The sequence below is a fragment of the Thermobia domestica genome, chromosome 9 (genome assembly GCF_964235325.1).
Source record: "Thermobia domestica chromosome 9, izTheDome1.hap1.1, whole genome shotgun sequence".
NCBI classification, from domain to species: domain Eukaryota; kingdom Metazoa; phylum Arthropoda; class Insecta; order Zygentoma; family Lepismatidae; genus Thermobia; species Thermobia domestica.
In genome coordinates this window covers 178,620,363-178,633,996 of record NC_137462.1, presented here as the reverse complement: position 1 = coordinate 178,633,996, position 13,634 = coordinate 178,620,363, and the positions used below count along the sequence as shown (strand labels likewise).

Below are 13,634 nucleotides of genomic sequence, written 5' to 3'. Positions count from 1 at the left end.
TTATCTTTCAGATACATTTATAGAAAGAAATCACATGTCCCGTACTTCAAGAAACCGATATGACATACGCACATGAAACGTCTCAGACAAGGAAACAAGAACAGCATTTGCAGCATATGGGCAGGCTCCGTGTTGTATGAACTGCTGTGTATGTAAAGGGAAGCCTGTTGCCTGGAGTTGAAAATTAAACTATTCTCCAATATATCTTTGTATCGCTCTTTGTTTACTATATCCTCAAAGAGAGAAGGTCCGATGGTTGCGTCGGTTGAAATTGCTACTCACACAATGACCTTTTTCCCACAATTCCAAGTATCATGTAGTATGTGAGAATGTTTACTTACTTAGAATCGAAAATTTTGCTTATTCAGCATAACGCCTCGTCGCTAAACCATGTGTTGTGCAGACATGATTTTGGGGTTTGGTAAAAATATCCCCGAAATAAAAAGACCCAGGGAAAATGGCCCTAGATTGTGGTAACCAGTGGGGAAAAGTAACTCTGGGAAAATGCTTCGAATAAATAACCCTGTAATATATATATACACTTTTATGTAAATAGTAATATTTAGAAGAAAAAAGAGCGAGAAAATTGCATTAACAAAAGAATTGACAAAATTATAATAATTTAAAAAACATTAAAAATGGGGGAAATTAACAAAACAAATTGATGCAATAAAAATAATAAATTAAAACCACAGTACGAAGCGTTGATGGGATTTCCCAACCTCCGGTATGCTCCATTAACAAAACTAGGCCAGCAATTCAGAGCCTTCTTGAAGAAGAATTTCATGTAAATATTGTACCCCACTTTCCACATCTGTGGACAGAAATGCTAGAGAATCAGCTTGCCAGAAAATTGTGAAATAACGTTGTATGAGTGCAAAAGATTGGATCTTATGCCATGTACTTTGACATAAGTGTTAGAAATATCCTTGCAGGGTAACGTCTTCCCCTAAAACAGTCTTTTCTGCTTGCATTGTACTGAATTCAAAATCCAACACCATTTTGTCCACATTACGGGAAAAGCCGAAGTATTCTTCCCATTTCGTAGACAAAGTTTTAAAAGTTTTCTCGTAATTTTCCTGATTTTTGTTCTTCATCAACTGCAGTCATTGCTACTTCTCTTCATGGAACATGAATTACATGCAATTGCAAGAATCCCTGGGTTCTAACGGGGCATCCAATATAAACAATGTTCTTGGTTCAGCAAGCTGACAAACGGGAATATCTTCTGACAATAGTATAATCCTCGATTCAAATGACTGACCATTCATTGTCATAGAGGAGAAATGTCTGTGGATCTGGCCCACCTGTTAACATCCATTCATTTAAAAGAAAGGAAATAAGCCTTTTAATGGATAAATAATATTAACTCTGTATTGAACAGTGTCTTATCTAGTAATATGTCAATTCCCGTTAGTTCACAGAATTTCGCAGCTATAATCAGTTTTCATTTATTCTTTCTACTTGTGATAATGAAGATTTTTTTATTTATTTACTTTCTTTTAAGTTACGGTGAACTGATGTTCCATGTATGATTTATTTTCACCTTAGACTTGTGATTTATTCAAATTTTTGCAAATAAACAATGTATATCGAAAGAGTTTCCATTATCACATGAAGTTACCGAATTCTGATCTTTGTACGAAAAAGTTAAAGTTCACGTACCTTCAATTATGATTTCTCATATTGCTTTATCTCGATATCTTTTTCACTGCTAGAAAAGTCATGCAGTCATATATACCGCGTCCATTTTTCCTCTATAGTTCAGAACTAGGAGTTGCTTTCCCTGCATTCGATCTTTTTGTTAACCACGAAGCAAACTGATACCTTCTACCTTAGTTTATGGAGTACTGTCATTTTGTAAAGAAACAAGTGAAGATCAACCTACGAGATATTCAGCCGGCCTCCTTCTTGACTTGCTGGAATTTCGTGTCAAATTCATGCGAACTACTTCTAAAGTTTCAGGTATCCGAACACTTCATGGACGGCGTCGATTCTTTTCCACAGAGCCAGTGGCTTCAATTTGCAGACACAATCTATGAATGGTCTCTTTGCACGGAGCCCATCTTGTACTTAAGTGTGCATGAAATGTCTGTGTCGTGAACAAACTCCTTGTTTCATCATGAAATATTACAACACCTTCTGTTAGACACTCAACCAGCCGTTATTCGATATCTTACCGACTGCTGTTTCGCGGATTTTCCATGAACAAAAGCACCCAAATATATTCAGTGTAACGTTTTCAATATTCAATCAGTAATATTAAAAATGTTATAGGGCGATTGAACTGTATGATATTTCTTGCACCATCCTGTAGGTTTCTTTTAAGTAAAAGCACAACTAATTCATTAAAATTATAATTTCGGTACAGTGCATTTCTGTAGTGTTTACGAAATATTATATACAGGGTGTTTCAGATAAAACGCCCAGTGCTTATAAATCCGAAACGGCTGAGAACAAAAAAGATGAAACAAAAACTGAGATAGGGAAATGTCATAGGGCGGTGTTGTTGTGGTGACCCCCAGGACCCTCCTTCAAGGGTGCCCAGGGGCCAACTTCAAATTTTCAAATGGGAACATGTATTGAATTATACCTCGTTCAATAGTCCTTGAAAAAGGAAACAACTTGATGGATGGATGGATGGATGAGAAAACCTTTGGAATTTGTAATGTGTAATAGCCTTTCTCTCCGTATCGAATAATGCTTATGCGAGTGACTATGGTAATCAATTTTCTACTAGATTCATCGATTTCTAGCTGAAAATAAGTTTTCTTTAAATCACAGAACGATGTGTAAGAACATCCTGAGACATTACTACTACACTTCTCCATATGCGGAATAGGGTACTTGTAATCCAACAACCTGTTTTAACCTGTGTAACATAGTTTGCTACCAAACGATAGAATCCATCTTTGTTCTTAACAATGAAGCAAGAGCTCCCCTAACCTGAAAACATCCAGATCAATTCAATCTCCGAAACTTCTTTAAAAATTATCGTTTTCTCTCTAGATATTGTGAAAGGCTTCTCTCGTTGAAATATTTTTTCTCATGTAGGTATAATTTACACTGGCCGTCATAAATTATTCATCTGCGTATGGGGTCAATCTTACTAACAGAATATTTGAAAGGATTCTATAGGATGTTGACAGAAGAGAGATGCCTCGATAATTATTACAGCCAGTTTTGTCGCCTTTCTTGTGAATTGGAACAATGACTTATTCTTTCCACTCTTGTGGCAATTCTTTCTTGTTCCAGATAAGGAGGATGAGTTTGTGTATCTTGTTCCACAAGTTTTCGCCTCCAGCTAAAATTAACTCAGCCGGAATTTCGTCTACACCCGGAGATTTGTTTTTCTTTAATTTCTTTATAGCGGTTTCTACTTCTATTCGGTTGGGTTCTGGAATATATGGTTCTGAGGTGTGTATCTCCTTTTCTCCATGCACATTGTTTTTTGGCTGCGTGTTCAGCAAATCGTCAAAGAAATCTTTCCATCTATTTAAGATGCTATCCGTATCAGTGAGAAATGTTCCGTCAGTTTTCTTTAGTATATAAGCACGAGGTTGATAGCCTTTCTCAAATTCGTTGATCCCCCTATTCAAGTCCCGAATGTTTTTATTTTTACTATTATCTTCAAATTCCTTAATTTTAGCTTTCAAAAAATCGCGTTTCTTTGTTCTAAAAGTTTGGAAGTTTCCCGCCTGATGTCTGCGAAATTTTGTGTAGCTATTTCATTCGGATTTTGTAGCCAACGTAATTTTGCCTGTTTTCTCTTCTCTGCTAGTTTAATGCATTCCTGGTCGTACCATGGTTTGATCTTACGTATTTCCGCGTGTCCCAATTTTTCTTTTGCTGAAATTTTAATGCTATCTGTAATTTCAATCCAAGTATCCTCAACACTATTGCATTCTGAATTTTCTAAAACTGAGAATCTATTGGAAACTTCAATCTGGTATTCCTCTCTTACCTGGCTGTCTTTTAATTTCTTTAAATTAAATCTCTTCGTTTTCGGACATTGAATATTTCCTTTATTCAACGATAATCTCACTTTTATTATCGCTACTACCAGGTAGTGATCAGCGTCACAATCAGCCTCTCTAAACGACCGGACATCAATTATGCTAGATTGCCTTCTTCTATCTACTAAAACGTGATCAATTTGATTATGTTTTTCCGTCTGGTGAGGTCCAAGTGTATTTATGAACGTCGTGATGTGGGAATTTTGTACTCTTTACGATTAGGTTTTTGGATGTTGCAAAGTTCACGAGTCTAACACTGTTGTCATTACTTTCCTTATGCAGATTTTCGTTCCCTATAATCTGTTTGAAAATATTCTCTCGTCCTACGTTCGCATTGAAATTCCCTAATAGAATTTTCATATGGTATCACGGGAGTTGGTCAAATGTCCGTTCCACTTCTTCGTACAAACTGTCTTTTATATCGTCATCCTTATCTTCTGTTGAGGCATGTACATTTAAAACAATAATATCACACCACCGACCTTTAAGAGTAATAAAAGAAAGTTTGTCAGTAACAAATTCAACCCGTTTAATTGCTGGTAATATTCGTTTGTGAACGAAAAACCCTGTTCCTAATTGGTGATTTTTATTTTCTTCCTCGTAGAAGAACGTAAAATTTCCGGAATTCACAGATCCATTTTCTTCCCACGTAACTTCCTGAACTTCTGCTAGGTCCATCCTGTATTTCTCTAACTCATTCGTTACGGATTTTAACGCGCCTGCCCTATAAAGACTTCTAATATTCCATGTTCCAAATCTCATGTCCATTTTCTTTTGCTGAGGTCATGCCAAGTTATCAGTCCTTGTCCAAGGCTTTTGTGAACGTTTCTAAACAAATGCTTTTTTTTTTTTTTTTTTTTTTTTTTTTACAAGATGAGGTTGTTAACCTTACCCAAGCTCCTAAGCTGGAGGACCACTCCTAGCCGTCTGTCCGCGACTGCTTATTCAGTATATTCGCAGCTAACCTCTATATCTAGAGACCTTCTTCTCGATCCGCAACCTGAGGACGCGCCATGCCGTGGTGACAGAAACCCACGTTACACGGTCAGGCAGATATAAAGTTACAAACGATAGAGCAGAATTGTATCACTTAATCTTGTACCTACATTTCTTTCAAGCGTTTTTTTTTTTTTAAACATATAATATTTATATAAGCAAACAAATTAAAGAAAATACTGTATGTCAACGTGCCATAATTACAATTGATATATACAAAAGATGGTACATTTGAGAATAATTGGGCTCTACACTGAAGTTTTTGTAAACTTACTTATCAAAATAGTCATGAGAGAAAATGTTATTTAAGCAAAATTTAAAAAGACACAAAAAATAACCTATCCCTGGTACGGTACACTGTTCGAGAATAAACAATACGGTTTCGTTGGATTAGACCCACTGCTGCTTTAGATGAAAAAAGTCGCTGAAACAAGTTTTAAGGAGAGCGTTTATATTTTTAATTTAGGTTTCATATAATAAACTCTGCTTCTTTCAGAACAGTAAAGGTACCTATTACACCGAAAAGCTAAAAAGAAAAGAAAGAAGAACTTCGAAAGCTTCATAAAAGTAACGCATAATTCGAGGGTAGTTCAACACTAGGATAAGCCCAACATGCTACTTTCATCCTGTTGATTTTTGATTCCCAAAATGTAATTTCCTACAATTATTGCGCATGTCTGAGTAAAAACGAATATGAACAGTTGAACTAAGAAAATGAAAGTTTTATATTTGCAATACACCGACTTCAGAAAAGAATTTGGTGATGGTATGTCGAAACAAGTAATTGAGTAGCATTCTTCATTTTCTCCTCCGATCCTCAATCAATTGCTGGAATATCTTGTTCCACCCAAGTTTGCTCCTGATGGTACACCTTCAATATGTGTCGTGTATTCGCACTTGCTTTTATGGGTAAAACTGTGGAATGAGTGACTGGTATGAAATAAGTCTCCTGTATGTGAAATGTCGACAGAAAGCCAGTACGTTGCCATCATGCGATGCATAAAAGTGTAATTGGAAATGTTATCCCACTTTTACTAGTTCTTCAGGATTCGTAGTAGATTTGTTGAATATACTTACAACCTGTTGCAATTAACTGCGTATCTTTCGAATAGTTTTTAATAAGTTTTCTTCCCTTTCTGGAACAGAGACAAAGTCGTGTTACTTCCCGAAAATTTATGTAAAATCAGTACCATATCATTCATTTTTCCTCTTGTATTTTCATGTATTTAAATATTTTGGTTGGTTGATAAAATATGCCTCCTTCATGAAAGATTTTCAGAAATCAGGAAAATATGCTTGAACGAAACAGATACAAAATTAAGTGATAAGAGCCCACTGTATCATATATAACTTTACATGTACATACTGTACAGAGATGTATTGTAGATCAAACGAAAGGAAATTTTAGGGTGAAGCTTAAGGAAGATATCTGGCACTTTTAGGTTATATCTATACTTGATGGAAAGAAGCTATCCTGCAAGTTTCATTAAGTTACTAGCGTTTTGCCTTGTTCAGACCCCTACATACTGGGCTAAAAAGTTAACATTTAATTAAAAATTAATATTTCGAATGTCGATATTCGATTCCTTATGTCAAGCGTATACTATCAATCCATATATTGTAATTGTTCTTATACTAATTGTTGGTGCTTTGTTTAATTTTATTTTATGATTTATGCAAACTCATTTTATTTTATGATTTATGCAAACTCATCTGGAATTTATTACTTCATTTTATATTTTCCGTATTACATTTTATAACTTCATGTAGCATGTTTATAGTATGATGTCAAACTTTGATTGTGCTCATACTGTCTTAATATGGACTCTTTTAATATTCTTCATTTAGAAACTACAAACTTTTTGTGTCATTTCTTGTCAGCACTACCAACATAATTTTACATTAGGCAAATCTTGAAAGGCGAAAGTTGAAGAGCCGTACCTATTACTATGTAGCAGAGTCATGGTGATTATCTTAAAGTCAGCCATCTTGGATTTAAGTCCAAGATTTTTAACAGGAAGAGGATAGTGTACAAGTTCGTCCCCTTGAGAAAGATGATATGCAAAAATAAACATTTATCATATTAAGATATGTATACAAACACCTGAAATTATATTAACTTGGTAGTTTAAATCCCCTTCCCTTGACGAATTTCTGCGTGTCCACTGGTCGCGTGGCATCGTTTGGTGTCGCTTTTCACCACAAACACACATCTGACATTATTTCCAACATATCTTTAATCATTTAATAGTTATTACTTTTATAATATTTATTTATTAACTTCCATTTTTTAAATTTGCAAGTGATAAACAAAAAGTACAAAACAAGTTAGAACGTTATACAAGAGTTTGAGGTGTAAAATTAAAAAGATCATGAAAATACAAGCGACATTTAATAATAAAGGAACAGGAATTTTTGGTCAAAAAGTAAGATCACTAATATAAATCCTTTCTACACATAACATACGATTTTTTTTTTTTTTTTTTTTTTCAAGTAACTACAAGGCGATTCAATAATTTGTATAATGTTTATTATTTTTTGTTTGCCCAAAGGTTATCAACTCTACGTACTTTTCTTTTTGCAAACACATAAGGATTTTCAAGTGCTGCATCCCTGTTTGAGGATTCTACATTATTCTTTAACCGTTCAGAATAAATAAAATAATAAAAACACTTCCGGAATTTGCTCACTCCGTGAACAGGGTGTCTACTATTTCAGACTAATAAAATTCCCTGACCTTTCCAGGTTTTCCAGACTAAAACAGAAAATTTTCCAGATTATATTTTAGTGACGTTAAGTAACCGTTATTCTCTGAACACTTGTAGTTTTATATCTGTTCTCTTAGTTGCGACAGCTGTTAAAAATATATGAACAACTCTTAAATAAGTACCTATTTATTCCTGGCAAGAACAATACAATGTAGTTTTTGATGGCCTCCTATTTCCCCTTATAGCCACCTTTCTCCATTCCTTCTTTCAATACAATATATATCGGGTGTTCTGAAAATGGCTCCCATGGACAACGTCAATATTCCTGGCAAAATAAACAAACCATATATTTGTATACCTTTCGGATCCTTGTCTGGAGACGCGAATTGCACTATGTGGTAACGTCACAGATAAAGAACTAGAGATTAGATCTATCAGTCCATCAAATAATTACATCTATTCTTGCTAGATGACAGTTAAAGTCACCATTGACACTAGCACCACTTATTACCTTAGGGCCAAACAAATGATGATTCTCTACAAGCACTTCCAATGCTACGGTTATTTGCTCCTCCCCAAGTCTCTTTGTTTAAAAATGAATTGGGAAATAGGCATGCAACATTATAGGTATGTATTTAAATGGTAAAATTCACAGAATTTTCTTACAAAAGAAGAAAGCGAAGGATATTCAGTTCAGATAACTGATTTTAATGCTGTATGGTTGCAAATCCGACATTAACTTGCTTAGCTGAACACAGATCCTTACCTACTATCTTCTAGGTAAACTTTCATCAGATCTTCAGAACTTGCTGCTTCAATCACAATGGATTTTTTAACAAATGTAATCATAAGGGACTTTAGAAGTTTAAGTATTTCACAATAAAGAAAAGGATACGTTGGTGAGTCTGACTGAAATTTCGTAAGAAAACGTAGAATGTCTGCAGTAACGGTTTGGAAGAAGGCTAATTTAGCTCCAAGCAAAGAATCTTTCAGACATGATTTAACAATTTTAAAGCTGTCATAAGATGGTTCTCGATTACTACCTGAAACTGAGTCAACATACTTCTTCAAGTGTAGTAATAATCGCTGAGCTCTGTCTACTACATTCACATTTTTTATAAAAATATGAACAGTTGCTAGAAAAAATTATCTTATTAAAAGTTACAAGCATACCAAAAATATTCACAGAAATTACCTAGAAAACAATAATACACATCACAAAGACACGCGGAACGCCAAACTGCACTGAAAATGGAATATGGCGGAAATAGAGTAGAAGTTTTAAATCTAACTAATACAGGTAAGCAGTATATTATAAATTAGTATTAACCATACAGAGTTACGATCTAACTTATGGCTACATTAAAATCACCAAGATCAGAACAAGTGTTATTTAGGACTTCATTGCGAGTCACTGGTTGCAACAGCCTAGCTACACCCCTGGACATGACGATCATTTTTTAACGTGGAGATTAGAAACCACGAGCTCCAGACGCATAGGTTGCCAACTCTTTTCAGGAGTCTTCATTGTATGATAACTTCTGCTGTAGCGAAAAGTTATTTTCCAAACATTGTGCAGATAAAATGTAAAAACAATGAAATAAACCTAACTTTACCAAAAAATTTCCAGAATATACAGAAAATTCCCTGACTTTCTTCTGACATTTCCAGAAATTATAAAATTTCCTGACTTTTCCAGGTTTTCCAGACTAGTAGACACCCTGGTAAAGTATCTTCTGTTCATCTCAATGAAATAAGGGTTGCTGGTAAAGACGGATGTACTACGAAACGCAACCGGCTATGAGTTCTCAAAGAGTAATCTTTTACACACTACAGCGTCAATTTATACCAATCAATTTTCTTAACTTTTGGTCTAATTTGGGAAGCTCTGAGATAAAATATTTTCTTATTGTTCGTCACTGAGTTATAACCAGCATTAGAGTTTTTAGGAAACATTTTCACAGGAGGAGAGAAAGGGAAAAGGTGCTATTTTCCCTCTACATGCTAAAGCTTCTTTCCACATACACAGAGGTCAATGTTACCTTACAGAATTTGATCACATCGCTCTTTTTCTAAACGTTGTTGTTCCAAGTTTTTTAACGGCAGCCGTCACATATCTGTAACCATAGATATAAAAAACAGTTCCAGAGGTTTTTTTTTAATGGATAGTCTAGGAAACTTAGGTGGGCAGGTCATGTAGCTAGAATGGAAGAAAGTAGAAACGCTTTCAAAGTCTTAACTGGAAGACCAATCGGGAAACGACCATTAGTAAGACCTAGGCGCAGATGGGAGAACAATATTAAGATGGATCTCGCAGAGATAGGAATACAAAGTAGAAACTGGATCCAATTGGCTAAGGATAGAAGTCAGTGGAGAGCTTTTGTGAACGCGGCATTGAACTTCCGGATTCCAAAGGCCATAGAGTTAGTTAGTTAGTTATCTACCTGACCTACAGATAGGAATTGTATATCAAACAAAGGAAAGTTTATTTACAAAATATTTTGTTATAAGTTCCAAGACCGTATAATTGAACCTAAGGTAAGATATGAAGGAAAACATGATTGTTCGATATACAGTGGTAGACAAATTGAATATGGCAGCCATATTGAATGAAGCTGAAGAAGGATGTTCGGGGACTTGTAGGATATTACTATACTTGATGAAGGGAAACTATTCTGCAAGTTTCCTTAACCTACTAATTTTTGCTGGGTTTGTCAAAATTTTCCTCTACATACTGGATCATTTAGTAAGAGGACGAAAATAGTTTCAAGAGGAAATATTAACTATTAATGAAGTATAAGATTACCAACGTATGCAAGGTAAACCAAGTTTAAAAAAATCAACTTTCGCCTAATAAGAAAAATAACTCTGTGTCATCGCTTTGATTGACGTTTGCATAGCTAGGAGGTATTAGGCCGATCTTCAATAGGCGAAACTTGAAGCCCCGCCCTTCATTACCTCTATCCATGATAGATTCTCATTCCCCACAGGCACTCATAACTTGCAAGAATCTATACAGACCTTTGCCTCATATTGTATTCTGTAAATGCATTCAAAATTCAGGTCACTTGCGTCACCATTTAATATTCAATTGAGCTAATTTTTTGTATGGGTTACTTTTGGCTGACGTGAAACCATTTTATGAGGTGAAACAAAAAACAAAACGTGGAAGTCTAGAATTAAGGACCATATCGACAATTCTCAAAAGAGAAGTTACAATATTTTATTTTTAAATTTTAAAAAAAAATCTGGGAGAAATCTAGTCAGTTGTCATTTACATTACAAAACAATATTTAGATTATAGTAGTAATATATGATCCATTTGTTAATTTATACTTTTCTAAAGAAATATATGTTGTTGTTTTTTTCAGGAACTTCTTCATCTAAAACTGGTGTTAATCCCGAAATCTTAAAGAGGGTTGACCATGCAATTCAGTTCCTTGATTCTGGCTTACCTCTTCAAAGTTTGTTGGATTTACTGCGAAAATTAAAATGTCCCAAACCAAAGGGTCGTTTCAAAATACAAATCAATAGAACAGAACCTCTGGGTTGTAATTCTCCTCTTGTCTTGCATACGACATTTAAGTTTAGTTCTGGTGTTGAGAAGAAAACTAACAGTGCTGCTATACGTAATATATTTCAGTGCGAAAAGGGTTTAAACGAAGTGTCCAGCAATTGTAAGAGTAATATAGAAAGTTCTCAGGAATCAAATGTTAAGGATAGTCTGTCCGGTAGTTCTGGTGTGAAAATACCGTTTCCTCAGATGTTAAAATCTGAAAATAAGTCATTAGAAACGTTATCTCAATTAGGGATCACTAGTTCTGTTCCTCATGCACTAGATGCAAGGAAAGGGACTCCTGTGTGTGGTGAATCTCCAGAAGAAGTATCCGTGACTTTAACATCTTTGGAGAAAGAAATCTTGCACACAGTTCTTGGTTATTGTCCTTTGTGTGATGGCTCTCGTGAACGGAAATTTAGGAATTTACGAACACGTTCTGTTTCAATCCAGTTAGAAACAGAGGGATCTGTGTTACGAAGTACGGTTTGTGTCGCTGAAGGCAAGAAAAACAAAAGACAACGAAGGAACAACCAAGAACATGTTACAAATGCAACTAAGCAAACTAATCTTGACTCAACAGGTTCTAGTGAACACCACGCAACAGTGAGTACAGGAAGTAGTATTCCTAATACTAGTGTTACATCTAATAAGTCTTCTGAATCTACAGCATGCATAACAAGCAATACAACCAAAGTGAGTGTTTTGAATACCAGTGATTTTGAAGCAAGTGCAAAACGTTCACTTGTATCCAGTCAAACTAATTTTGATCAGAAAGCTATCAAATCTTCGTGTCTAGCTCCTGATAGATGTTCGCGAAATGTATCTGAAATTTTTAATCCGTCAGTTCCATCAACTCCAATCAATGTGCTTGTAAAGTGCTCTGAAGTTGGACCAACTGATGCTAACATATAACCAAGAAAAAAATATGTAAATTTTACTAGGTTTACTGTAGTTGTTTTTGTAAAATGTTTTACAATTTTGTAAATTAAAAAAAGAAGAAAAGGCTGTGAATTGTACAAAGAAGTTAACCGTTTGTAACAAACGATATTAGGGTACATGTAAATGTTTTTGACAAACTCTTCTTACATTGAATATCATTTAATGTTTCCTGCCTTTATCCCATACTTAATCATGCTTTACATTGCTTAAAATATTTGTAGAACTTTTTTCGTAGGACACTATTAATGTCATTAGTGTGCAGCTTAAATTACAGGTTTGGAATCCATAAATCAAAATGCTGTTAATTTACAAACGAACGAAGTATAACATAAAAAGGAAAAAACACTGGATTCATAAATTCTAGTGTGATCGTCGTATTCGAAGTAGTTCCTTTGGCATTCACTGCTACCACTGTTAACAATATTGGAAATCATTTTCTGTAAGTTCATATATAAGGCCTATCATTTTGACTTCACTTCTTCAACTGAGACAAAACGTGCTCTTGAGGCCGACTTTAGTCTCCAGAAAAAAATGTTGCATTGTACTAGATCCGGTGAGTATGGTGACCTCCATGACCGTAATGTTTTTACACACCAAAACTTGCCTGACAGCCGTATGGGCTGGTGCGTTGTCTTGGTGCAGAAGTTATACATTTCCGTAGTTAAGGCCTCGCTCTCGTCACTTCTTCGCGAAGTAAGGTCAAAACCTCAATGTAGTAGTACTGATTGACCCACTATAACATTTACAACTCCACGAATGTCAAAGATCACATGCATAGTGCCTTGAAGGGTCTTCCCTAGTAAGATAGTGAAATTGGACCTTGATCCAAATTGGGTCATTATTGACCCAACATATTAGTTTTGACCTAAAACTACCCCTAAAAAGTTTCGACCCCCAACACCACCCCTTACCGAATTATCGTATCATACATCTCAAAATTTAATATTTTTAAAAATTCTGGTGGGGGTGGTCCAAATAATTTGAAAGTTTCGCAGATTGTACACACTACGTAGGTGTAAATATGTTTTTTTTTTTTTTAATGTCTTTTTGCGTGTTGAAAATTTCAAAATATCATAGAAAAAAAAATTGGGGTGGGACACCGTTGATTTCTTGTTCAAAATGTTGTAGTAGCGTTAGGTACAACATATATTTTTCAGAGTCTGAAAGTGATGACAACATTGTCAAAAAAAATTAAAACTGAAAAAAAAAACGTGACCACTTTAGGACCCTCAATGTCAAAACTCTAAATCCAACTTAATATTTAAAAAGAGTACTTTGAAACACTCCTTGTATCATATTTTTGAATTTCCCAAGTTTGCCTGTTATTTATTATAATGCTTCTTTTGCAAAAGATCAATTTGAAATCTATTTTATACACAATTGCAGTTGTTTTTTTTTTCCAATTTGCAATTTTGG

The 13,634-nt window shown here is 34.8% G+C and overlaps 1 protein-coding gene across 4 annotated transcripts in view; it reads left to right on the top strand.

Moving 5' to 3' along the window:
* LOC145660468 (uncharacterized) overlaps positions 1-12,360 on the top strand; it is a 132,697-nt gene extending 120,337 nt beyond the window's left edge. For all 4 annotated transcript variants that reach the window (XM_081725532.1, XM_081725533.1, XM_081725531.1 and 1 more), the window contains one exon: positions 11,092-12,360. In XM_081725532.1, the coding sequence (XP_081581658.1) occupies positions 11,092-12,191 (1,100 nt within the window). In that variant the 3' untranslated portion in view covers positions 12,192-12,360. The remainder of the gene's footprint in view (positions 1-11,091) is intronic.
* Positions 12,361-13,634: the final 1,274 nt, after the last annotated feature.